Source organism: Ranitomeya variabilis, chromosome 3 (genome assembly GCF_051348905.1).
Source record: "Ranitomeya variabilis isolate aRanVar5 chromosome 3, aRanVar5.hap1, whole genome shotgun sequence".
Lineage (NCBI taxonomy): Eukaryota > Metazoa > Chordata > Amphibia > Anura > Dendrobatidae > Ranitomeya > Ranitomeya variabilis.
Genome location: NC_135234.1, coordinates 52,544,774 through 52,570,636, shown reverse-complemented (window position 1 = coordinate 52,570,636; position 25,863 = coordinate 52,544,774). Strand labels below are relative to the sequence as shown.

The window sequence follows — 25,863 nt, the reverse complement described above, 5'->3', positions numbered from 1 at the left end:
GTTACCTCACACAGATGGAGCTCTGTAGAGCCTTTTGCTCTGCACGCTTGCAAGACCAAACTGACACACCCAACCCTCTGCTTCAGGGTTTTTTATAAAGAACCTGTGGTCGGAGGCCACATAGAAAACCTGTCCGGAAAAGAAACGTACTGCCCCATTACCATCCTATAATCCGTTTCTAAAATAAAAGCCCAGAACAGGTTTTCTTAAATCTGCCTTGGACAAATAGCTTGCCCAAGACCCAGGCTCATTTTTATTCTGCATTGCAATCATAGCTATGTTTGTGACTGTAATGCACTCCCACGGCCTCAATACGCCTCCGCTCGCATCCTGGGGGGGACACATAAGCGAACCCCGCATGTGACACTGGTCACTGCCTCACAGAGCCCAAAATCGTAGGCCTGGCTTAGTGCCTTAAAAGCAGCAAAAAAACGCTGGCGTTTCCTGAAGCTGGTTCACCCGAGTTTAAAAGATGTTGTGTGCACAAACCCCTAATCCGGCAGAGATGTGGAGAGACAGGTGCTGGTGTGTAGCATAATGAAATATACATATGTTATGTAATTGCCAAATTAAAATACTTATGAGCGAAACAGAAGTGACAATGGCAACACCCGGACTCCGGAGAATCAATCCCCTCAGAGACCTTGTAAGAAAAATACACCTATCTGCTGGATACTCCGCAAAGATGAGAAGCAAGCGTGGGTTCAGATACAAAGAAACCAGAGGGCAGGATATGTTCACATTGTGTTATACGGCTATAGTGTGTATGCCCGTGTGTGTGCTGAATGTACCGTCTCTAATGTCTCTATCAGACATTAGTATTTTTCCATTGTGAGAAACGTGGTCTGAGTTTCATTAGTGGCTTTTTTTTATCATACTTCCATCAGTTTGTCATAAATCAACATGGGAGAAGGGGAAAAAGGATTTTCACAGTGCTCACCAGAGTATCACAGGACCACAGGTGCCAGGTTCAATGTGGCTGGAGTCCACTTTAAATGCAGGCAAAAAGGAAAAACCAGCACCAGTCGATTTCCATAAAAATTCTAATTTTCTTTTATTTAATCCCATTGTTTGTAAAAAGGTAAAAACATACATGTCATAGAATGTCAAGGGGCAAACATCCCCCGCACGCCTGACGCGTTTCGGACTTTGTGTCCTAAGGCTTCTTTCACACTTGTGTCGGTACGGGTCCGTCGCTAAGCGTCGGCGCGGCATACCGATGCACGTTGTGAAAATCTGGCACGACGTGGGCAGCGGATGCAGTTTTTCAACGCATCCACTGCCCATTCTAAAGTCCTGGAGGAGGGGGCGGTATTCCGACCGCGCATGTGCGGTAGGAAATGGCGGATCCAACATACGAAAAAAGTTACATTGAACATTTTTTCGTGCCGACGGTCTGCCAAAATACAGCGGATCCAGTGCACGACGGAGCGACGGATGGCCATCCGTCACAATCCGTCGCTAATACAAGTCTATGGGAAAATGCAGGATCCTGCATTCTCAAAAAACGCCGCATTGTGACGGAAGATGAAAAACGCAGGTGTGAAAGTAGCCTTACTCATAGGCATCTCAAGGGGCAAACATCACCCGCACGCCTGATGCATGTCGGACTTTTCCTTACTCATAGGCATCTCAAGGGGCAAACATCCCCCGCACGCCTGATGCGTTTCGGACTTTGTGTCCTTATTCATAGGCATCTCAAGGGGCAAACATCCCCCGCACGCCTGACGCGTTTTGGACTTTATGTCGTTACTCATAGGCATCTCAAGGGGCAAACATCCCCCGCACGCCTGACGCGTTTTGGACTTTATGTCGTTACTCATAGGCATCTGAAATGACCCTTTATGACAATGAATGCACCGAGGGTCATGCATGAGCCCAGGATCTGTGGTAGTCCCACAGTCCGAACCCACTGATCACACATCTATTCTGTGGATAGGTCATTAAAGATGATTTGTGGATAACCGCTGTAAGAAATATTTCAGCAGGAAATTACAAGTAAAACACAGCACATACCCAAAATATTTTAGTACAGAACCAGGGTGCCTACATAAAGGGCATAGGAGCCAGAGCGCCAGCAGAAGTAAAGATCGTCCTTGTCCCAGAAAGCAAATCGCATTCTAGGGAGCTGGAAACAGGATATGAAAAAGGGGTGTTAGGCTAAGTTCACACTATTCGTTTGTTTAGTTGTTTTTTTATGCTAATTTTCAGCTGCATTTTACAGTACCAGCTATATCTATGAGATTTCAGAAATCTCATGCACACACTTTTTTTTTTGTTGTCATCAGTATTTTGTGCTTTGCATGGTTTTTTGGACGTGTGACTTTTTTCAGTGTTTTTCACCACTGACTTGAATGGATAGTGAAAAAACGCTGCAAAAAAGCAGGTATCATTTTATGCAGCTTTTTTTGTGCCAAAACCTCATTCTCTGGAATAGGACTTTTTCAATACTTAACTTTATCAATATGCTCAAGACACAAATGTAGCATGCCAAAACCGCTGCAAAAACGCACAAAAAAACACATCAAAAGCACACACAAAAAAAATGAAAAACAAAGGAGACCCTGTTTTTTTCTGCAGCTTCTTACGTGCCAAGAAATGAGGCTTTGCTGCAAAAAAAACAAAAAACAAAACAAAAACGTCTAGTGTGAACATAGCCTTTTTATGGAAAGTTAGTGTTTAGATATCGCATTTGGAGCCCTCCAGCAGCGCCATCTTTCAGATTGCCGATTGTGCCACAATGAAAGAAACAACCGCATCGAGAATTCACCCCCGTAATATATCACACGTTATAACTTGTGCGGGAAAATGGCGCATTTATGTTTATGATGAATTCTGTTCCTTTTAATCATTAATGCTAAATCATTTTTCAAACCAGATAAGTGTCGCCCACATTCGACAGTGTGAATCCACTGTGCGACAATGGGACACAACATTGCAAATCAGAAAATATTTGCTGTGCCGTGTTCACACTGAGGCTATATGCACACGTTGCGGATTTTGCTGCGGATTGGCCGTTGCGTATTCGCCGCAGTTTTCCCTGAGTTTAACAGCACCATGTAAACCTATGGAAAACAAAATCAGAAAAAAACGCGCGGAAACGCTGCGTTGTTTATTCCGCAGCATGTCAATTCTTTGTGCGGATTCCGCAGCGGTTTACACCTGCTCCATAATAGAAAACCAAAGGTGGAATCCGCACAAAATCCACGGTAAATTCACAGTAATTCTGCAGGAAATCCGCAGTGCGGTTTACCTGCGAATTTACCAAAATCAGTCTGGAAAAATCCGCACACCTTTCCACAATGTGTGCACGTGGCCTTAGTGTAAATGCTGCAGTTTTTTGTTCAGGTGTGCCCACCAAACTATGCAACAACAATCTTCTCTTCTCATTGCATTTTTTTTAATGAATTTACCTCATTATTTGATGCGATTTTTGCTTCTTTTTTTTTCTTTACACAGCAGACGAGCGTTTTCATGAAATTACATCCACTTTGCTTGGACAGTTAGGCTATGTGCACACTTTGCGGATTCCACTGCGGAATTTTCCACAGCAGAATTCCAAAATCCGCAGTGAAAACCCGTCGCGGTTTTTACTGCGGATTTATCGCGGTTTTTACTGCGGTTTCTTATGCGGATTTTCATCTGCATCTTCCTATTGGAGCAGGTGAAAATCCGCAGAAAAGAAGTGACATGCTGCGGAATGTAATCCGCAGCGTTTCCGCGTGGTTTTTTATTCAGCATGTGCACAGCGTTTTTTGTTTCCCATAGGTTTACATTGTACTGTAAACTCATGGGAAATTGCTGCGGATCCGCAGTGGTCAAATCCGCTGCGGATCCGCAGTGGAATCCGCAAAGTGTGCACATAGCCTAAAACGCAGATTATCTGCACAAAAAACTCAGTGGAATTTGCGCAGTATTTATGCCACGTGGGGAAATGGCCAAAAGCGTTAATTCTACACTTAAGGCTATGTTCACACTCTGCGTTTTTCCAAAAAGAAAGTTTTGCTGCGTGTTTTCTGAGTTTTTTGTCCCTCGTGCACGCTCATAAAATTTTGTGCCACCCCCCAAAAAAAACCATGATGAGGTTTCCTTAGGTTTTTGCACCAAAAACGCAGGAAAACCTGATACATGCATTCTTTTGCTGCGTTTTTGCTTTCTATGGGTAAAAAAAAAACTGAAAGAACTGACATGCTGCAGTTTTCTAATTCAGTCAGGGGCAAAAAAAAACAAACAATGTTTGTGAACGAGACTTCTGAAATCTCATAGCTTTTGCTGGTACTGTAAAATGCAGCTTAATATTTGCATTAAAAAAACTGCAAAAAAACGCAATGTGTGAACATAGCCTTTAAAATGTTTTTTTTTTTCACTGTCTCTATATAGAAGCTTTTCAAGGAAAAAAAATGGTAAAAAAACCCACAGTACTTATGCTACCTGGGAACAAGGACTAAATGCCCCATTACAACCAATCAGAATCCAGCTATCATTTGTCACCAGCCCTTTGAACAATACAAGCTGCAACCTGATTGGTCGCCATTTTCAGCAACCCCAAGTTTCATTTGCCATGCTTTATTTTTCTTTAACCGTAAAGATGTCACTATTGTTACTGGTCTGCACCCCCAGGGATTGCACTTACTTTGCTGCAGAGACAAATGTCATCGAATAGATTATTAAAAAATCAAAACTGAATTGTAACCTTTCGTTACGGGGTTGTGAAATGCGGCTCCACATGGATTTTACCGCCCACATCAGAGGCCATCGCTATCAGCCGGCTTTGGTCTTCTCCAAAATGGCCGCCGCAGCACGCCGGTGACGTCTCCCCGCGCTCTAGTGACCGCTGGTGATCCCAGCTGTGGAGCTGCTCAGTAGGAGACAGACAGACATGCTGAAGAGGCAGGAGGAGGCGGACAGGACGATCTTCGTGGGGAATCTGGACGGTAACGTGAAGGAGGAGATCCTGTACGAGCTGTTCCTGCAGGTACCGGGCACAGCATCGTTATAGGGGAGGGAACAGCTCTATAGCGAGCCTTTTTAAGGGATTAATGTAATTTATTAGATTTTTATACAATTTTTTTAACTGTCTTCCAATAAAAGCTGAAAGTCCCCCTCCTTCATGCCCCTCCCCCCAAAAAATTGGTAAAATGTTGCGATCATTTTGGCAACTTGTTCAGCACAAAACTGATAATTTGCGTCACTCGCAGATAAAAGTGTCTCAGTCACATCAAAAAGCTGCAGAGGTAAATATTTCTGCTGGAAGTTCTGATTTTTAATATAAAATGGATAAAGATTGAATTGTGATGTAACCCCATAATCAGTGCCGCCCTGGGATCACTATAGTCACTGCAGGAGGCTTTATCATCTGAGCGGACAGGCCTCATTCACACCTCGGGGAGTTTTCTTGTACGTAAAAACATGGACAGTTGATCATCAGTGACTTTTTGGTTGGGGCTGAATAAAAAGATTGTATGCATTTGCAACTTATTATTATTATTATTATTATTATTATTATTATTGTGCCATTAGTTCCTTGGCGCTCTTACACAGTGCTACTCATGGTCCCATGCCCTCCATGTGCGGCAATGGTCGTCACTGACCCATAGATTCGTAGGGGCGATAAGCAGCCATTATTCGGACCAAATACGGACACTTCCCCGTGATGGAGACAAGGTGTCCGCGAAAAGTCTGGAGAACCCCATTGACTATAATGGGGTCGAGTGCGGTCTGTGGAAGCCATAGAACCTGGCTGAATGAGGCCTACCTGTGCTTTAATCTCTTTCTTCAATGATCACTTGCCCATTATAACCTACAGAGGGGGTCGCATGTCCCTTTTTGATCAGCGGCATGGCCCAAACTGACCCAAGTGAGTCTGTGAAAAACTCTGTTAGCACCCTGATGGCGTCCTCGTCGCATCCTGGTGCTGCCTTGTTTGTTTCCTAGAAGAAGCTAGGATAGTGAATAACGGATGACCAGAAGAAACGATGGTGGCAAAGTGACCAAGCACACCTAGGCAGGGGCGCAAGGTCGTGTTATCCCTCAACCCAGAAAATCTGTCCGACTATGCTGATCACACTCCATTCTGTCAGTCCATGAAAAAATATTTTCTTCCGCGCACTCAATGACTTGCATGACTGAGTGCGATCTGAATCTCAGATGCACGCCGCTTTATTTGTTTCACTCTCGGACAGACCCTATCAGATGACAAAAACTGGACACGTACACGTATTGTACTTGTACTGAAAGTAGTTGTCATCATGAGTCCTTTTATAGAAATCTTTTTTTTTTTTTCCTCTCTCTCTTTTTTTGTGGTAGAAAAGAAAAAAAAAAAAAAAGCCACACAAACACTCTGGTCAGAACAAGCTCGCTGACAGATTCTCTGTTAACTCGTTCTGCAGCCACCAATACAGCGTAACGCTCTAGAAAGCAAAAGGTGCATAATGCTTAACCCCCGCACCTCCCAACCCAGTTTTCACCTTCATGATCCGGCCAAATAGTAGAATTCTGACCAGTGTCTGATTCTGAGGTTGTTTTGCTGTGACTTATTGTACTTCATGATAGTGGTAACATTTGTTTGATATCACTCGAGTTTATTTGTGATGCAGGATGCAGCAAATTCAATTATCGTCAGACAGATTCTCATCTCATGTTCTTCTGTAGTAATCTTTGATTTCTGAATGTATTACACTTATTTATTTATTTTTCCCGTCATTGTATCACGGAATTGATTGGGAGAAGAAACACATTTTAAACCGCCCCAAGTTTTCTTTGTGTTACTTGTATACTTTCTCATCCTAATTTCTAGCAGCTGCAGTTTTTTTGTCTCGATATATCTATGTGGACATAATATTTCATGTATTCTGGTCAAAAATACATTTTTGATTGGTTTCCGTTAAAAATGTTGCCCCCTTTGCCTTCTATGGCCTCTGCTGCACTGTATGTTGCTGAGCCCAGAATGAGGCATCTGAGAATCCATCAGTGAGCTCGTTCTGATGGTGAGTTAGTAACCTGTCTTTTTCTGAGTTCCCCTGAGCTGAGTTATGACCACATCACAGTTCAGCTGAACTGTGATCATAAATCATCACTGAGGAGTTTTAGAGAAAGACAGGTAAGACTTAAGCCAGGATCACACATGCGAGAAATACGGCCGAGTCTCGCATGTTAATATCTGGCATTGCCGCCGTCACTCAGGAGCAGAGCGTGCGGCTGCATGTATTGCTATGCGGCCGCACGCTCCTGAGTGACGGCGGCAATGCCAGGTAGTAACATGCGAGACTCGGCCGTATTTCTCGCATGTGTGATCCTGGCCTTAGGCAAACACTTTTACAATAAGCTCACTGACAGACAGACTCTCAGTTAACTCCTTCTGCAGGGGCCATTGAGGTTTGCAATTAGGCTTCATTAAAGTTTTGCACCATTTTTACCCCTAATTACACGCATTTAACTAAAGATGTCCATATCCTTTTATAAAAGCTGTTTCATGTCAGGTGTACAGAATTTATTGAAGCGCTCGTGTGACTAAACTTTTGTGTAGCTGGTGATTAACGCGGCATCAAAGCACAATTAATAGGGTTCACCGGAACATCAGACGATGAACGGTCACTTTATGACATAGTGACACCTCCCCAATGATTATGTCCTGAGTAATAATAATTATCCGACCACTACAAGTGTGAGCTATGCAATCCTGGTATTAAATTCAACGTATTGACTTCTATGGGCTGCAAATGGTATCAGTAAGGATCCGCTAGCGCATATTGGAAGATGACTGCACGGAAAATGCACGTTTAAAAAAGAAATGTGAATGAGACTAATTGGAGATTGTGGTTTGTTTAAAAAAAAAAAATCTGTTACTTCTAGTGATGAGTGAGCGTGCTGGGATAAGGTGTTATCTGAGCATGCTCATGTGCTAACTGAGGGTCTTCGGCATGCTTGAAAAATATGTTCAAGTCCCTGCAGCTGCATGTCTCGCGGATGTTAGACAGCCACAACACATGCAGGGGTTGTCTAAGAAATAGCCGCGAGACATGCAGCCACGGGAACTCGAACTAAGACCCTCTGTTAACACCTGAGCATGCTCAGATAACACCTCATCCAAGCACATTCACTCATCACTAGTAGAGGTTGTAAATGTGCCCTAACAAGTGTTCATGGATGTCCCATAACTGGCATGTTAGATTTGCTTCTGAGCACCGCTCCAAACTCCCATCCAACAGGTAAAATCTCTGTGCTGGAGACGACACACACAGTCCAGGGCAGAAATTCAACAATTTTCAGATTTGAGCTGCTGCGGAGCCGCATGCTCCATTACTTGCAGTTATTTTTTTTTCCCAATTTTGACGTGCTTTTTGTCTCTTATTGGTTTGTCATGTTTTATACAAAGCTGCTTTGTTTTTGATGCTTTCTGGTATTTGGCTTTGACAACTTTGATACAATCATGTGCGGATTACATGCGCTTTTGATTCTTTTCTGCAGCATCTAATGCAAATCTATGGGGAAACTCTGCAAATAATTTCTCTTGCGAGAACAGAGTCTTAACATGTTGCGACTTTGACTCTCGCACCGCAGGTCAGTTTATGACTGCCAGGACCCCACCGATGCCGAGGTTGATGGGGCAGCAGCAATGCTCCAAGGCTTTCCCCCTCTGAGAATCCTACTATTTGTGGTGGAGACAGGTTTATTGTCCACTTATCTGCCAAGTCCTACTGTTATTCTGTAAATATACCATGTTCGCTGGTCTGTGCCCAGCGCTGGGTACACTGAGGGCTCTGCTGTTCTTCATACATCCTTACTGCATGGATGACTGTATGGCTCAGTGCTGTGCCATGAGAATCCTCGGCGGATCCACGCTGGGTTTTATATAGTAACAGGTTGGTCGCTGAGCTTCAGTAATTGCCCTCGCTGGGATCCCGGTAACAGCTGGTGATGTTACTCACTATGCCCCTTTAGTACACAGTGGCCCACGGTGAGCACTGCACAATGACCATTTCTCTTATTTTCCAGGCTGGACCGCTGACCAAAGTGACTATTGCAAAAGATAAAGATGGAAACCTGAAGTCATTCGGATTCGTCTGCTTCAAACACACTGAATCTGTGCCTTATGCTATATCCTTGCTAAATGGCATCCGCCTATTTGGGAGACCCATTAAACTCCACTATCGGTTTGGTAAGTTTACGGGGTTTCTTTTCTGTACTGGCGCTGAACTCTTGGACTACTATATCCTATTTGGTCACATGTTGCATAATTAATATACATAGCACTTTGATTACATTTTTTTTTTTCCAAAAAATCATTCTAAACTCCCATCCACTAGTTGTCTGTCTTCTGTGTAACCTGCTGTGCACTGCCTGCTGTCAAGGGTAATCCATCTGCAGAGACAAGGCGGATTACAGGAAGCTAGGTCAGGTCTTTCCTCTGGTCCTGCTCTCCTGCCTGTTAAGCCGCGTACAGGCATGACAGAGAGGTGGGCGTTCAGCGCAGACAGGGGCAGTGCATGTTTGGAAGTAATGAAAATGAAGTTCTAACTCCTATAGTGCTGGCAGTATACTGACAAAGAAGACTTAATGTGAATTTGTCAGTGGGATCAATCCTTCAAAGCAGTCTATGTGGGCATGTAGGTCATAGGAAGCTGAATAAAATGATTCCTTGATAACTGCAACCCGATGTCTTCCACAGAAATTCACATTTTTCTTAATATGTAAATGAGCTGTTAAGATCTATGGTTCGGACTTAGATCTCAGTGAGATTCTGCCTCCAGAGCTAATCTTAAATGAAAGGTGGCATCACCAGTGTGAGACATGTAGATCAGGAGAGCAGACGGTCAGTCATTACATGTCGCACACTGTAATGCCTCTTTTCCCTTCACCCATGACAGCACACCTGAGAGAGGGATCCACCCAGCCAGGACAGGAACCTACTGAAATAAATAGGCTGTACCTCTCCACCCGCTTCAGTTGGGTTCCCGTGCTGAAATCGGATGGTAACAAAAATCTACAGCAGGACATGGAGAAAATTCTTGGAATTTTTAGGACATCCATTAGGGCTAAAGCCTCCAATTGGACCCATCTTAGAGTTCCTGCAGTTGGGGTTGAACTGCGGTTGTCTACTAGTACCCTTAAGGTCCAGGTGTCTGACTTGGGTGCATTGTATAGTTGTAACCTTGCGGCTAATACATGGGTGGCAAGGTTCATAAAATCCTGCGATGGATCCAGACCAGTCCCAATCCCGAAGGTTGCCCCATGGGATCTGAACTTGGTATTAGAGGCTCTGACCGAGGAGCCATTTGAACCCTTACAGCAGTTAGCAGTGAAATGTCTTACCCTAAAAACAATCATATTAGTGGCTCTAACATCAGCCCGTAGGGTGAGTGACTTACAGGCCCTTTCTATAAATCCTCCTTATATTCAAATATATGAGAATAGTTGTGTTAAGACCTGATCCACCTTATCTTCCCAAGGTGGCATCAAGGTTTCGTCGAAGTCAAGAGATTGTCCTACCCTCCTGTAATAAACCTAAGAATCCGGGAGAGAGGAAGTTTCATCTTGATGTTAGAAGGGCCCTATTAGAGTTTATATCGGTGACTAGCTAGTGGAGGAAGACCCAGTCCTTATTCGTAGCCTTCCAGGGTAGTAGGAAGGGTTATGGGGTGTCGAAGGATTGCCAGGTGGATTACGGAGGCCATTAGTGTGGCTTGTGCTGCTAGTGGTACTCTGATCCCTGATGGCATCAAGGCTGACTTCACCAGAGCCGTGGCGACCTCCTGGGCAGAGAAAGTGGAGGTATCGATTGATTAAATCTGTAAGGCCGCTACCTGGTCCTCACCATCCACCTTCTTTAGGCATTCTAGATTGGATCTATCCTCTGCTGACTTAACATTTGGTAGAAGCGTGCTGCAAACTTTGGTCCCTAGAACACCACAAAGAGGACAGTGTACTGGTCCAAAAATAGTAAATATAAACTTTATTACATATCAATACAAATTACAATGGTCAAAAAATGACAGCAAAAGCTAAAATTGGCTAACACACCTAAACTGCCTAGTGGGGGACGGAGCGGTACAGACATCATGGCAAAAGTAACTACTCTAATAAATAAAGTGCATATAGACAAATGTCCATCAGCATACAAGAAAAGTACATATATCTACCTAATAGTCAACAAATGTAGACAGCATAATATCATAGACAGGGCATATATACTAAAATAACATACCAACTTGTAGTAGATGAACAGTGCTGCACCACGTCATCCCCACCCTCCCGACGCGCGTTTCGGATCAACCTTAAGGGGGGCGTGCCAAAAATAAAAACTCCCATCCATTTATACGAGACATGAGTGCGGCCATACCAATCAACAATCATATCCGGAACAAACCACCGACGCAGGTAACCATGCGTCAGGGGATGGTCGGAAGAAGGTGCGGTACAGTGCCTACAGCGGTCTGCGCATGGCCGGAAGCTGCGGCGCGGCCATCTTAGTAAAGGAAGTCACGACGCCGTCTGCGCATGGCCGGAAGCTGTAGCGTGGCCATCTTGATAAAGGAAGTCACGGCGCAAGCATCTTATTAAAAAGAAAAGCCTGCCCTTAAGTATGTAAATGAATACGGGCACTACAGCATATTATTTACAGTCATTGACAATAAATGGGACAATAGATAATATCATCATCCTAAGTAATTCACCGTGGACAAACCCAGTTCAATGGTAATCACAATGATAAAATGGCAACACAATAAATCCACAGCGGCGATGGACACAAATATAGAAAGCAAAACAAAATCAGAAACAACATATGTCAGTGCGTATAAAATACAAAACATGTACACTCATACACATATAGACACATACACATGCACGCATATACACATATGTATGTACACACCTACCAATGTGCACACACACACACATATCCACACATGTACATGCACACAATGATGCACAGTCAGATGGAGTGTCGCCAATTATCATAGTGGAGGTATACTATATATGTAGATTTATATCAAGATGAGAAAGGCGATAAACCATAACACTGCACGCAATATAGAATACAGAAAATGTGATATCAACGCACTACCATCTATTGTAACACTCCCACACATTAACAAAACAGATTAATACAAAACAACGACGATTGCTGCAGCCGGACATATCTTCAATCTTGTATGATATTCGATGGTCACCCAAACACAGCTTCCTATGGCAACCAGACCACAATCATGTTACTAGGATAGGGACAAAAAATAAAAAATTAAAATCAAATACAACAAACCACAGTATAAGTGGAAGCACAACTCAAAGATGCACAACAGCCAAGAGACTACAGAAAAGGCGCAAAAGAAAGGCTTTCATTAAGGCCAAATGGTTGAACGGTATTAAGCTGCCAGATCCATCTCGTCTCCAGCCTGCCCAATCTCCTGGACAACCCACCACCCCTTATATTAATTTTTTAGGGCCTCAATCCCCCTAACTCTAAAGCCAATGCTCTCACAATTATGTAGTTCCTTAAAATGACGGGGTAGGGATTTGAGAGTGGACATGTCCGTGTGGCCGGATGCCGCCTGGATCCCCAATACATGTTCTCTTATGCGGACCTTCAATTGGCGAGTAGTCAAGCCAACATATATAAGTCCGCAAGGACATGTCGCATAGTACACCACATGCCTAGTGGTGCATGTAATGCGTTGCCTGATTTTATAATGTTTGGTGCCATCAAAGTTGTTAAAATCATCACACCTATCAATATTGGGACAGGCGACACATCCGCCACACATCCACCCCTCTTAGCAAAATTGTCCAAGAATGTAGGTACACTAGTAAACGAATAATGGCTGGAGACGAGATGGTCCCTAAGATTCTTCAGGGACAGCACCCGTATATTCCCCCTTTTTCACCTCATGGGTGTGCACTATAAGTGTGATTCGTTTATAATGTAGTGTTGGTTATATGTGTAAATTAATCGGGAGGTCCTATCATGCTCTGTAACCAACTGAAGCTGGGGAGAGGTACCGCCCTTTTATTTCAGTAGGGTCCTGGCTGGGCGGATCCCCCCATCAGGTGTGCTGTCGTGGGTTCTGGTCTGGAGGCAGATTCTCCGGGAGATCTATGTCCGGCCAGAGATCTTAATGGGTTATCTTGTCTTGACCGCGCTGTGAGGATTTACAAGTCTGCAGTCACATAGAAGGACTACAGACTTTTACCCCAGGTCTAGACTACCCCTTTAACAGCTCCTTTATATATTAAGAAAACCATGGATTTCTCTGGAATAAGGCGACAGATAACAGGGCTTCCTATGACCTACATGCCCTTTTAGACGGCTGAGGAGGAACGATCCTACTGACAGACTCCCTTGTAAGGCCCATTTACGTGGTGAGATAATCGTGGACGATCTTCCCTAGGAGCGCTGGTTTCCCAATATTTGTGCAGTGTGAACAGGCGCCGATCACCAGGTGGACGAGTGAAATGCTTATTCGTCTGGTGAAACGATCTTTTGGTTTGCACCAAAGATGATACAGGTCTGCAAGGGGAAAATAGTTTGAAACGGAAGAGGTGATTTTTATTTACTTTCAAGCATTGAACTCAGTTAAAATATATTAAAAAAAAAAATCCATCTTAGTTTTTGCACTGACTCCATAGGCTTTCTCTGGCACCAGACTTTGACCCCTGAGTGTGACCTTTTCTGGATGATTTTGGTGTCATTACGTTTGTTAGAATTTAATGGACGCTGTGCTGAGATTGGCAGCTGTGGGAAGAGGAGATTTTCTTAACCCAGCTTCCAAAGAGTGTGGTGGTGTCCATACCATCCAATCATAGCATAGCTTTCGCCCCATTCAAAATAGAATAAAAAAATCAAACCTACACATATTTGGTATCGCCACGTTCAGAATCGCCCGATCTATCAATAAAAAAAAGGATTAACCTGATTGCTAAACGGCGTAGCGAGAAAAAATTCGAAATGCCAGAGTTATGTTTTTTGGGTCACTGTGACAAATAACGGGTGATCAAAACAATGTATCTGCACCAAAATAGTATTATTAAAAACATCAGCTCGGCACGCAAAAAAAAAAGCCCTCACCCAATCCGAGATCTCGAAAAATGGAGACGCTACGGGTATCGGAAAATTGCGCAATTTTCCTTTTTTTTCGCCACTTAGATAAAAACTAACCTAGACATGTTTGGTATTTATGAACTCGTAATGACCTGGAGAATCACAATGACAGGTCAGTTTTAGCATTTAGTGAAGCTAGCAAAAAAGCCAAACAAAAAACAAGTGTGGAATTGCACTTTTTTTGCAATTTCACCGCACTTGGAATTTTTTTTTCCCTTTTTCTAGTACACAACATGCTAAAACCAATGGTGTCGTTCAAAAGTATAACTTGTCCCCCCCAAAAAATGAGCCCTCACATGGCCATATTGATGGAAAAATAAAAAAGTTACGGCTCTGGGAAGGAGGGGAGCGAAAAAACGAAAACACAAAACCGAAAAAAGCTAGGGTCATAAAGGGGTTAAACATAGAACATCTAAAAGCTTTGTTTAAAAAAAATAAATATATATATATATATATATATATATATATATATATATATATATATATATATATATATATATATTTATATATTTTAGCAATTCTAGAGTTTAGTATTGGAGTATTACATCCTGTCTATGATTCAATCCATGCGGTGTTCTTGTTTCCAGCGTGAAGATCCAAAAGGACTCTCTATTCCAGAGCTTCCTCCTGTGATCTCCTCCCCTACAAGGTCTATAAACAGAGTAGACAGTGCTCAGTGTACTCGGCGAGCAGCGAGTATTTCCGGGATTATTCCTTTTATTTCTGGAGAAATTAGTCCTATTCATATTTATCCTAATTGAGGTAAAATAGACCTTTCCTTTCCGTGTCACTTTGTCGGATGGAGCGGAGCCGTGCTTGTATAAACCTTTAGTCACCTGTGTATGTTTCCATCTATCGCTGTTGGGTTACACTGTGATATTGATGTTTTGTTTTTTTTCCTTTTATTCTAGGAAGTTCCTATTCTGCAGACGCGAGCAATGTCTTCCCAGGGCCTGGTAACGGTTTTATGGCAAACCAAGCTGGGTGAGGTTTTAGTTGGCTTTGGTACAGAATCTGGCGATAATGTAAAAATAGACCTGATTATCCCCAATGATTCTCTGCAGTCATGTCGCACTGCGTATACACAGAAGCGACCCAGCTGCAAATGGACCCGCACATACGATATCGTACACAAAGCGGAGGTGGTAGTCATTGCAGTGTGCTGACGTATAGTACATGACTGTATATCCCTGTTGGAATGGGGGCACATGCTCTGCCGCTGCTCCTTTCATCCCTATGGCTGCTGAGAGCTGCTCTCGGCGTTTTCCGGCTGCCCCATAGGGATCGAATAGCGCAGAAGTCTGATTTCCAACCTGCGACCCTGTTTTTAAATAAAAATTGGTCGTTCCGGCGGTCCCTGCGTTCGGACACCCCACCACTGATCAGTAAGTCTGTGGGTAAGGTGATGACTTGTTTTCCCCAGACAACCCCTTCAATATCTCTAGAGAAGGGGTGCATTAATTTAGAGCGAGGGTCATATTGTTGGATTGTGCCATTCCCAATGGTGGAAGAAAACCTGCCATGTATGGCGTATTAACAGTATATGCCAGTAATCTCTGAAAGCCCATCACCGCCTGTCAGTATAATGGGGTCTTCTCCTCTGTTCAGCACTGTAGAGAAGAGCGGACCAGGCAGGCATACAGTCAGAAGTCGGGAGATGGCTGGCATTTTCATAGCTTCTCTTCACCCTCTCGCGCTCTTTGGAGTGGCAAACATATTGTCCCTCCAAATTGGGTGCAAATCGGGAACACGTGCTGCATCAAAAAAAGCATGCGGCCCGGGGTCTGGCCTAGACACACTGCGGTAACACTCCTGCCTGGACCGGGGGAGGATCACACAACCCCCACCTTACATGTTGCACCCTTCCGCTCTCCAGCAAATTGTGTAAGAATTAATAGATATTAATAGATGTTTTGTTTTTGTGTTTTTCTCCTCCCACCCAGAATGCCTGAAGTGGGGGAGCCGTTTACACCAGGATGCCCCGTGCCCGGCCTCAACTATAACTACTTCTCAGAGGCATATTATTATTTTCAAGGCATGGTAAGTGATTCTGATAAGTGTGTAATTTTTAATAGTGGGAATGAAAACTTTTGCTTTGTGGAAGCGGTGGTCATTGAAATCAGTGAATTTTTCTGATGGCCGGGCCAGTAAGTGATCCCTGGGGGGAAGCCGGTACTGGCTGCACCTGGGACCGGATCTCCCTGACATTCCCCATACACACTGGGGTAAACCTACTGACGCCACACCGGCTGATCCAGGCCGCTAAACAACCAACCGTCTGCAGATCGGCAGATCTCCACTAGGGGGAGACAATGCACATATGTTCTATTAACCCCTTCATGACCCAGCCTACTTTGACCTTAATGACCTGGCCGTTTTTTGCAATTCTGACCAGTGTCCCTTTATGAGGTAATAACTTAGGAACGCTTCAACGGATCCTAGCGGTTCTGAGATTGTTTTTTCGTGACATATTGGGCTTCATGTTAGTGGTAAATTTAGGTCGATAATTTCTGAGTTTATTCGTGAAAAAAACGGAAATTTGGCGAAAATTTTGAAAATTTCGCAATTTTCACATTTTGAATTTTTATCCTGTTAAACCAGAGAGTTATGTGACACAAAACAGTTAATAAATAACATTTCCCACATGTCTACTTTACATCAGCACAATTTTGGAAACAAAATTTTTTTTTACTAGGAAGTTATAAGGGTTAAAATTTGACCAGTGATTTCTCATTTTTACAACAAAATTTACAAAACCATTTTTTTTAGGGACCACCTCACATTTGAAGTCAGTTTGAGGGTTCTATATGGCTGAAAATACCCAAAAGTGACACCATTCTAAAAACTGCACCCCTCAAGGTGCTCAAAACCACATTCAAGAAGTTTATTAACCCTTCAGGTGCTTCACAGCAGCAGAAGCAACATGGAAGGAAAAAATGAACATTTAAATTTTTAGTCACAAAAATGATCTTTTAGAAACAATTTTTTTATTTTCCCAAGGGTAAAAGGAGAAACTGGACCACGAAGGTTGTTGTCCAATTTATCCTGAGTACGCTGATACCTCATATGTGGGGGTAAACCACTGTTTGGGCTCACGGCAGGGCTCGGAAGGGAGGGAGCGCCATTTGACTTTTTGAAGGAAAAATTGGCTCCAATCTTTAGCGGACACCATGTCGCGTTTGGAGAGCCCACGTGGACCTAAACATTGGAGCTCCCTCACAAGTGACCCCATTTTGGAAACTAGACCCCACAAGGAACTTATCTAGAGGCATAGTGAGCACTTTAAACCCCCAGGTGCTTCACAAATTGATCTGTAAAAATGAAAAAGTACTTTTTTTTTCACAAAATTATTTTAGCCTCAATTTTTTCATTTTCACATGGGCAACAGGATAAAATGGATCCTAAAATTTGTTGGGCAATTTCTCCTGAGTACACCTATACCTCACATGTGGGGGTAAACCACTGTTTGGGCACATGGTAAGGCTCGGAAGGGAAGGAGCGCCATTTGAATTTTTGAATGAAAAATTATCTCCATCGTTAGCGGACACCATGTCACGTTTGGAAAGCCCCTGTGTGCCTAAACATTGGAGCTCCCCCACAAGTCACCCCATTTTGGTAACTAACCCCCCAAGGAACTTATCTAGAAGCATAGTGAGCACTTTAAACCCTCAGGTGCTTCACAAATTGATCCATAAAAATGAAAAAGTACTTTTTTTTCACACAATTTCTTTTAGCCTCAATTTTTTCATTTTCACATGGGCAACAGGAGAAAACGGATCCTAAAATTTGTTGGGCAATTTCTCCTGAGTACGCCAATACCTCATATGTGGGGGTAAACCATTGTATGGGTGCACGGCAAGGCTCGGAAGGGAAGGCGCGCCATTTGACTTTTTGAATGGAAAATTAGCTCCAATCGTTAGCGGACACCATGTCGCGTTTGGAGAGCCCCTGTGTGCCTAAATATTGGAGCTCCCCTACAAGTGACCCCATTTTAGAAACTAGACCCCCCAAGGAACTTATCTAGATGCATAGTGAGCACTTTAAACCCCCAGGTGCTTTACCGAAGTTTATACCGCAGAGCCGTGAAAATAAAAAATAATTTTTCTTTCCTCAAAAATGATTTTTAGCCCGGAATTTTTTATTTTCCCAAGGGTAACAGGAGAAATTGGACCCCAAATGTTGTTGTCCAGTTTGTCCTGAGTACGATGATACCCCATATGTGGGGGTAAACCACTGTTTGGGCGCACGGCAGGGCTCGGAAGGGAAGGCACGCCATTTGGCTTTTTGAATGGAAAATTAGCTCCAATCATTAGCGGACACCATGTCGCGTTTGGAGAGCCCCTGTGTGCCTAAACATTGGAGCTCCACGACAAGTGACCCCATTTTGGAAACTAGACCTCCCAAAGAACTAATCTAGATGTGTGGTGAGCACTTTGAACCCCCAAGTGCTTCACAGAAAATTATAACGCAGAGCCATGAAAATAAAAAATAATTTTTCTTTTCTCAAAAATGATTTTTTAGCCCTCAATTTTTTATTTTCCCAAGCGTAACAGGAGAAATTTGACCCTAAAAGTTGTTGTCCAGTTTCTCCTGAGTACGCTGATACCCCATATGTGGGGGAAAACCACTGTTTGGGCACATGCCGGGGCTCGGCAGGGAAGTAGTGACGCTTTGGAATGCAGACTTTGATGGAATGGCCTGCGGGCATCATGTTACGTTTGCAGAGACCCTGATGTGCCTAAACAGTAGAAACCCCCCACAAGTGACCCCATTTTGGAAACTAGACCCCCCCATGGAACTAATCTAGATGTGTGGTGAGCACTTTGAACCCCCAAGTGCTTCACAGAAGTTTACAACGCAGAGCTGTGAAAATAAAAAATCATTTTTCTTTCCTCAAAAATGATTTTTTTAGCCCGCAATTTTTTATTTTCACAAGGGTAACAGGAGAAATTGGACCCCAATAGTTGTTGCCCAGTTTGTCCTGAGTATGCTGGTACCCCATATGTGGGGGTAAACCACTGCTTGGGCGCACGTCAGGGCCCGGAAGGGAGGGAGCACCATTTGACTTTTTGAACGCAAGATTGGCTGGAATCAATGGTGGCGCCATGTTGCGTTTGGAGACCCCTGATGTGCCTAAACAGTGGAAACCCCTCAATTCTAACCCCAACACACCCCTAACCCTAATGCCAACTCTAGCCATAACCCTAATCACAACCCTAACCCCAACACACCCCTAACCACAACCCTAACCCCAACACACCCCTAACCCTAATCCCAACCCTAACGCTAATCCTAACCCTAACCACAACCCTAACCCCAACACACCCCTAACCACAACCCTAACCCCAACACACCCCTAACCACAACCCTAACCCCAACACACCCCTAACCCTAATCCCAACCCTAACGCTAATCCTAACCCTAACCACAACCCTAACCCCAACACACCCCTAACCATAACCCTAACGCTAATCCTAACCCTAACCACAACCCTAACCCCAACACACCCCTAACCCTAATCCCAACCCCAACCCTAACGCTAATCCTAACCCTAACCACAACCCTAACCCCAACACACCCCTAACCATAACCCTAACCACAAGCCTAATCTTAACCCTATTTCCAACCCTAACTCTAATTCCAACCCTAACACTAAGGCTATGTGCCCACGTTGCGGATTCGTGTGAGATTTTTTTCGCACCGTTTTTGAAAAATCCGCAGGTAAAAGGCACTGCGTTTTACATGCAGATTTACCGCAGATTTCCAGTGTTTTTTGTGCAGATTACACCTGCGGATTGCTATTGAGGAACAGGTGTAAAACGCTGCGGAATCCACACAAAGAATTGACATGCTGCGGAAAATACAACGCAGCATTTCTGCGTGGTATTTTCCGCACCATGGGCACAGCGGATTTGGTTTTCCATAGGTTTACATGGTGCTGTAAACCTGATGGAACACTGCTACGAATCTGCAGTGGCCAATCCGCTGCGGATCCACAGCCATATCCGCACCATGTGCACATAGCCTAATTCTAAGGGTATGTGCACACGCTGCGGAAAACGCTGCGGATGCAGCTGCGGGTCCGCAGCAGCATTTCCGCAGCTGCGGGTCTGCAGCAGCGCAGTCCGCAGCTGCGGGTCTGCAGCAGCGCAGTCCGCAGCTGCGGGTCTGCAGCAGCGCAGTCCACAGCAGCGCAGTCCACAGCAGCGCAGTCCGCAGCAGCGCAGTCCGCAGCTGCGGGTCCGCAGCAGCGCAGTCCGCAGCAGCGCAGTCCGCAGCTGCGGGTCCGCAGCAGCGCAGTCCGCAGCAGCGCAGTCCGCAGCTGCGGGTCCGCAGCAGCGCAGTCCGCAGCAGCGCGTCCGCAGCTGCGGGTCCGCAGCAGCGCAGTCCGCAGCTGCGGGTCCGCAGCAGCGCAGTCCGCAGCTGCGGGTCCGCAGCAGCGCAGTCCGCAGCTGCGGGTGCGCAGCAGCGCAGTCCGCAGCTGCGGGTGCGCAGCAGCGCAGTCCGCAGCTGCGGGTGCGCAGCAGCGCAGTCCGCAGCTGCGGGTGCGCAGCAGCGCAGTCCGCAGCTGCGGGTGCGCAGCAGCGCAGTCCGCAGCTGCGGGTGCGCAGCAGCGCAGTCCGCAGCAGCGCAGTCCGCAGCAGCGCAGTCCGCAGCAGCGGGTCTGCAGCAGCGCAGTCCGCAGCAGCGCAGTCCGCAGCAGCGCAGTCCGCAGCAGCGCAGTCCGCAGCAGCGCAGTCCGCAGCAGCGCAGTCCGCAGCAGCGCAGTCCGCAGCTGCGCAGTCCGCAGCTGCGCAGTCCGCAGCAGCGCAGTCCGCAGCAGCGCAGTCCGCAGCTGCGGGTCCGCAGCAGCGCAGTCCGCAGCAGCGGGTCCGCAGCAGCAGCTTCCCATGAGTTTACAGTTGAATGTAAAGCTATGGGAAACAAAAAACGCTGTGCACATGCTGCGGAAAAAACTGCGTGGAAACGCAGCGGTTTACATTCTTCAGCATGTCACTTCTTTCTGCAGATTCCGCAGCGGTTTTACAACTGTTCCAATAGAAAACGCAGTTGTAAAACCGCAGTGAAATCTGCAGAAAAACCGCAGAAAAACCGTGGTAAATCCGCGGTAAATCCGCAGCGGTTTTGCACTGCGGATTTATCAAATCCGCTGCGGAAAAATCCGCAGAGTACCAGAATACGTGTGCACATACCCCTCGCTCTACCCCTCGCTCTACCCCTCGCTCTACCCCTCGCTCTACCCCTCGCTCTACCCCTCGCTCTACCCCTCGCTCTACCCCTCGCTCTACCCCTCGCTCTACCCCTCGCTCATTATTGTCCCTACCTATGGGGGTGATAAAGGGGGGGGGTTCATTTACTATTTTTTTTATTTTGATCACTGTGATGGGTTATATCACAGTGATCAAAATGTACATTGAACTAATCTGCCGGCCGGCAGATTCGGCGGGCGCACTGCGCATGCGCCCGCCATTTTGGAAGATGGAGGTGCCCAGGGAGAAGACGGACCGACTCCGGGAGGATCGGTAAGTATGAAGGGGTGGTGGGGGGGGTGAATCGGAGCACAGGGGGGTGGATCGGAGCACAGGGGGGAGCGGACACTAGGACGGGGGAGCGGACAGGCGGACGCAGGGGAGTACCGGACTGAACGGAGGACCGGGGAGCAGATCGGTGGCAGTGGGGGGGGCATATCAGGATTTCCAGCCATGGCCGATGATATTGCAGCATCGGCCATGGCTGGATTGCAATATTTCACCATTTTCATAGGTGAAATATTGCAAATTGCTCTGATTGGCTGTTGAAAGTGCAACAGCCAATCAGAGCGATCGTAGCCACGTGGGGGCAAAGCCACCCCCCCCTGGGCTAAAGTACCACTCCCCCTGTCCCTGCAGATCGGGTGAAATTGGAGTTAACCCTTTCACCCGATCTGCAGGGGCGCGATCCCTCCATGACGCATACGGTGTGTCACAGGTTGGATTGGCACCGACTTTCATGACGCAGCGTATGCGTCAAAGGTCGGGAAGGGGTTAACCCATTTTCAGGCTCATTTTACTACACACCTGATCTCATACATTTCTCTCTGTGCATTATATCAGTCTCTTACTACATCATCCTATTTGTAGAACATGCAGAATATTTCTTTGGGCCTCTGAGAATTTAATGGGATCAAATTAATTTCTTAACAGGATGTTATTTTTCTCTGCAATAATCTCTATTTCTTATTACTCTGTATATGTTCTCGATAAATTGACATATTTTATTTTTTGCCATATTTGAGAGGAGTGACTTTGTTTTGGCTTTTCTGATTTAGTTTGCTCATCTGTAGACACTTTTATTTTATGCCTCCTTAGTTGATACTTTTGCACCTAGATTTTAGATTAATCTTGCATTGTCTGTTACATTTCACGTCACAACCTCTACACCCTCCTTCATGTTAAACTAGATGGACTACCATGGTTTGGAAGAAAAAAAATTGTGCCAAATTTTGGTGCAAACTTGAGGTGCACCAAGAACCGTAAATCTGCCCGATCAATTTGTCTGTGATGGTAAAACCCAGATGAAAGCTTTATTGATTGTCCTGTGGGAATAGACTGGCTTTACTATACTGACTATAACGTGTATTTTCCTTGTTTTAGATGAACCAGTTTTTGGCTTTCCCGCAGCCTGCAGCTCAAGAACCTCCGCCCTACAGGACATCGCATCCATGGACCACCGACACATTTCCCCCATGTAATGAACCCGCAGAGAACTTCAGCATCGGTCCGAGTTCTCAGAGACGAAATCTAAAGGTTTTACACGACCCTAAATCTAATAAGCGACGGAGAGAAGCGTCGAGCAGCGATATCGATAATGATGACGTAGAGGCTCAAAAATCTAAACCTTCCGATAAACTAAAAAAACGTAAAAAGTCCAAGAGGAGAAAGCTGTGAATGAGGGCACGAAGTCCATCCGCTAGCTGTGCTGGTGCAGGATGGAGCCAAAGGCCGGCCGTTACATGTCGCTTTATATGAAGAAACCTGGTTACTCTATAACAGTATGACTGTCCCAAAAAAGACATAGATTTACAGTTCACTGAAATATTGCTATAATAAAATCCTAAATATTAAGTGTCTTTAACATTGTCCGCGTACCTCAATTGTGGGGCCAAAATGGTCACATTTCTGCACAAGTTTAACTTGCACTGAAAAGTGAAACTTTGTCCTTTTTCTGATGCGCCACCACTTCCCTAATGTGCAAGGCGTTGCGGATGGGTACCGGGCCCTCCTCAGACTAATGGACTCTCACTATAAGCCAAAGCAGAAAATGTCATACATCATAGTGGAAGCCTAGTGCAGCTCACAGCTAGCCTAGATCTCTGTATGTGGAGCACAAGCTGCCCGATGTGCGCAAAAAATCTACATAGAGGGCACTTCTTGGTAAATTTGGCACATTTTAACCACCAGTCTAAGGATTAAGACTAACAACAAAGTTGCACTCTGTAGCGCTATAGCATGTAAATATGAAATATATGAATAGCATTACTGCTCTAGATAATAAAAAAATGGAGATGCTTGGCACTTAATTTGGCCAATTCATGCATGCCCAGCAGCCAACGACAAGGCCATCTCCGGGTTGCTGGGAACCTAAGTATCTCTTGGGCTAAAGCCTGAATTTCTGGGTAGGTAGGATCCTGCTGGGCATGCATGACGTGGCTACTCCTTGTTCGCACCTGTACACACCAGTTTTCTGATTGGGAAGTTCCAATCAGTTTTTTGTTACAAGGATGAAGACTGGCATGTGAAATGTCAGCCTTAAAGCAAACCTGTCATCAGGAAAAAGCTACCGTATTCGCCTGCAGATATGGGGTCAATCTGCAGGTATATAGGGTTACTAACCTGTCCAGCACCTGCACTTAGCCGAACACTGCGGGGAGAGAATGAACCGGCAGCGTTATAATTTCAGTCACTGAGGCGGCGCTGGTTCAGTCACCATTCTATCAGCCGGCCCCAATGCAGAGCCGGTGTCAGACAGTGCCGGGGCGTGGTTACAGCTCTGCTGCCGGGGGAATAAACTTTAACTTTCTCCCTGCAGCCTTCAGGTAAGTGCGGTCACCGGGCAGGTTAATAATGCTATTAACCTGCAGATTAAAACCATATCTGCGGGTTAGTGGCACTTATTGTGGTGACCGATTTTAAGTAAATGTGTCCCCTTTTTTATAATGCTGATATTAAAAAGTCCAGGTGAATTAATTCCTTGCCCACCCAGCCCGACTGCCAGCTAAAGAGTGTACTGAGCAGTGAGAGATCCCAGCAGGGTGGAGGGACACTGAGGAGCTGTCAATCAGGTTAGGTGGATGGAGGTTTAGATTAGTTTTTGGAAGATTTATACAGCCATCCCGACCATGGATTTTACAAGAGACTGCTCCAACCTCTTCAGGTCTAAGATCTAGTTAGTAATGTCCGCAGTTTGTATTGTGAAATCTGGTGACAGATAGTCTTCAAAGGGAAACTAAACCATAGATTTAAAAAGAAAAGTCATCAGTTTGTTTGCAAATCTTTCTGCAAGTTTTTTAATGAATATATTAAAGTTAAATTTCCTGTTGTCTTTTCCATACTAATCCGAGGCATGATTTTGTTAAAAGGGTCATTGCATGGTGTATTGCTAACATATAGCATCACTTTACTGTCACTGGGACACTGGCACCACGGAAGCCCCAGAGAGATGATTTTGACATAGATGGTTATTCTATGTTTCTTCTGCATGGCCAATTCTGTAGCGTATTTCACAGCAAATTCTGAGACTACAGAAATGTGCCATGTTTGGATTTGGGCTACAAATTTGCCCCTAATTTTGTCGTGTGTTGCAGAGCGGTGAGCTGCTGCAGATGTAACATCTGCACATTACAATGTCTGCAGCGCGTGCATGAAATGTGGTAAAGTCTCAGTCACATTGCTGCTCCTATAATACCGTGAGCTCAGGGCTGTTTGACTCCTATTACATCACATTTACCGACGCTCCCTGCAGAAAGGGGCGACCACAACAGATGGCAGCACTGACAAGCGCTACAATGGCCTCCTACAAGGCCGTGCTCCGACCCATTTCTCCAGTGCTGAAGCATCAGGGTGCTGCGGTACCAGACTGCTCCGAGCTGAGCCTGCTCCGAGCTGAGCCTGCATGCACTTTGGGAAGGGCCGCACCGCCCCATACAGTATGGCTGCAGCCCCCCACACAGCAGCAGATGAGTGTCCTTATTACAGGGCCGTCCGCTGCACAGGGGCCATCGCTAGTCCCCTGTCTTCTCTGCTGTGGTTTCAGTGAATCGTGTTTGTTACACTCTGCTGTAGTACATAGAGAGGCAAAGGAGACCATGTCCTGATGTGACTAGTCAGAAGAACATGGCAGCACCTAATTATTGCAGTACTAGGGAGAATACAAAGTACGAGAGATGCAAAATATGCCGAAAAGTATTCAGAAACATCACTTAATTATTCAATTTGTGGTGTTCCTTCATTCCTATTGTCCCCGGTGTATAACATCCCCCCTCGCTCCTGGTACATATCCCCCAGCAGGGGCGGCCACTGACAGCTTGGGGCCCCTGTGTAACCAATGTGTCTGGGCCTCTCTCCTTTTATGGTGACAAAGCTACAGCTATATATACCGATCTTACATACTCTCCTTTATTATGTATATTGCCATCCCTTATTACACAGTGCCCTCTCTTGTTATGTACAGCACCATCCCTTACATTTCGGATTATATAGAGCCCAGTCTTTATTACATACTGTCCTTTC

The 25,863-nt window shown here is 45.2% G+C and overlaps 2 protein-coding genes across 3 annotated transcripts in view; one reads left to right on the top strand and one right to left on the bottom strand.

The window, feature by feature from the left end:
• The window catches only part of LOC143815139 (stomatin-like), a 49,710-nt gene extending 44,859 nt beyond the window's left edge, over positions 1 to 4,851 (bottom strand). Inside the window, exon 1 of one of the 2 annotated variants that reach the window (XM_077294046.1) lies at positions 4,694 to 4,851. In XM_077294046.1, coding sequence (XP_077150161.1) covers positions 4,694 to 4,746 — 53 coding nt within the window. In that variant the 5' untranslated portion in view covers positions 4,747 to 4,851. Of the gene's footprint in view, positions 1 to 4,633 lie in introns of both variants that reach the window. The other variant, XM_077294047.1, reaches the window with a different exon arrangement.
• Positions 4,829 to 23,910, top strand: RBM11 (RNA binding motif protein 11). The gene is made up of 5 exons (XM_077294048.1): positions 4,829 to 4,975; positions 8,995 to 9,157; positions 15,007 to 15,079; positions 16,039 to 16,135; positions 22,729 to 23,910. Exons 1-5 carry the CDS (start codon positions 4,880 to 4,882, stop codon positions 23,020 to 23,022), a joined length of 723 nt encoding a protein of 240 aa, XP_077150163.1. The 5' UTR covers positions 4,829 to 4,879; the 3' UTR covers positions 23,023 to 23,910.
• The last annotated feature ends 1,953 nt before the right edge of the window (positions 23,911 to 25,863 follow it).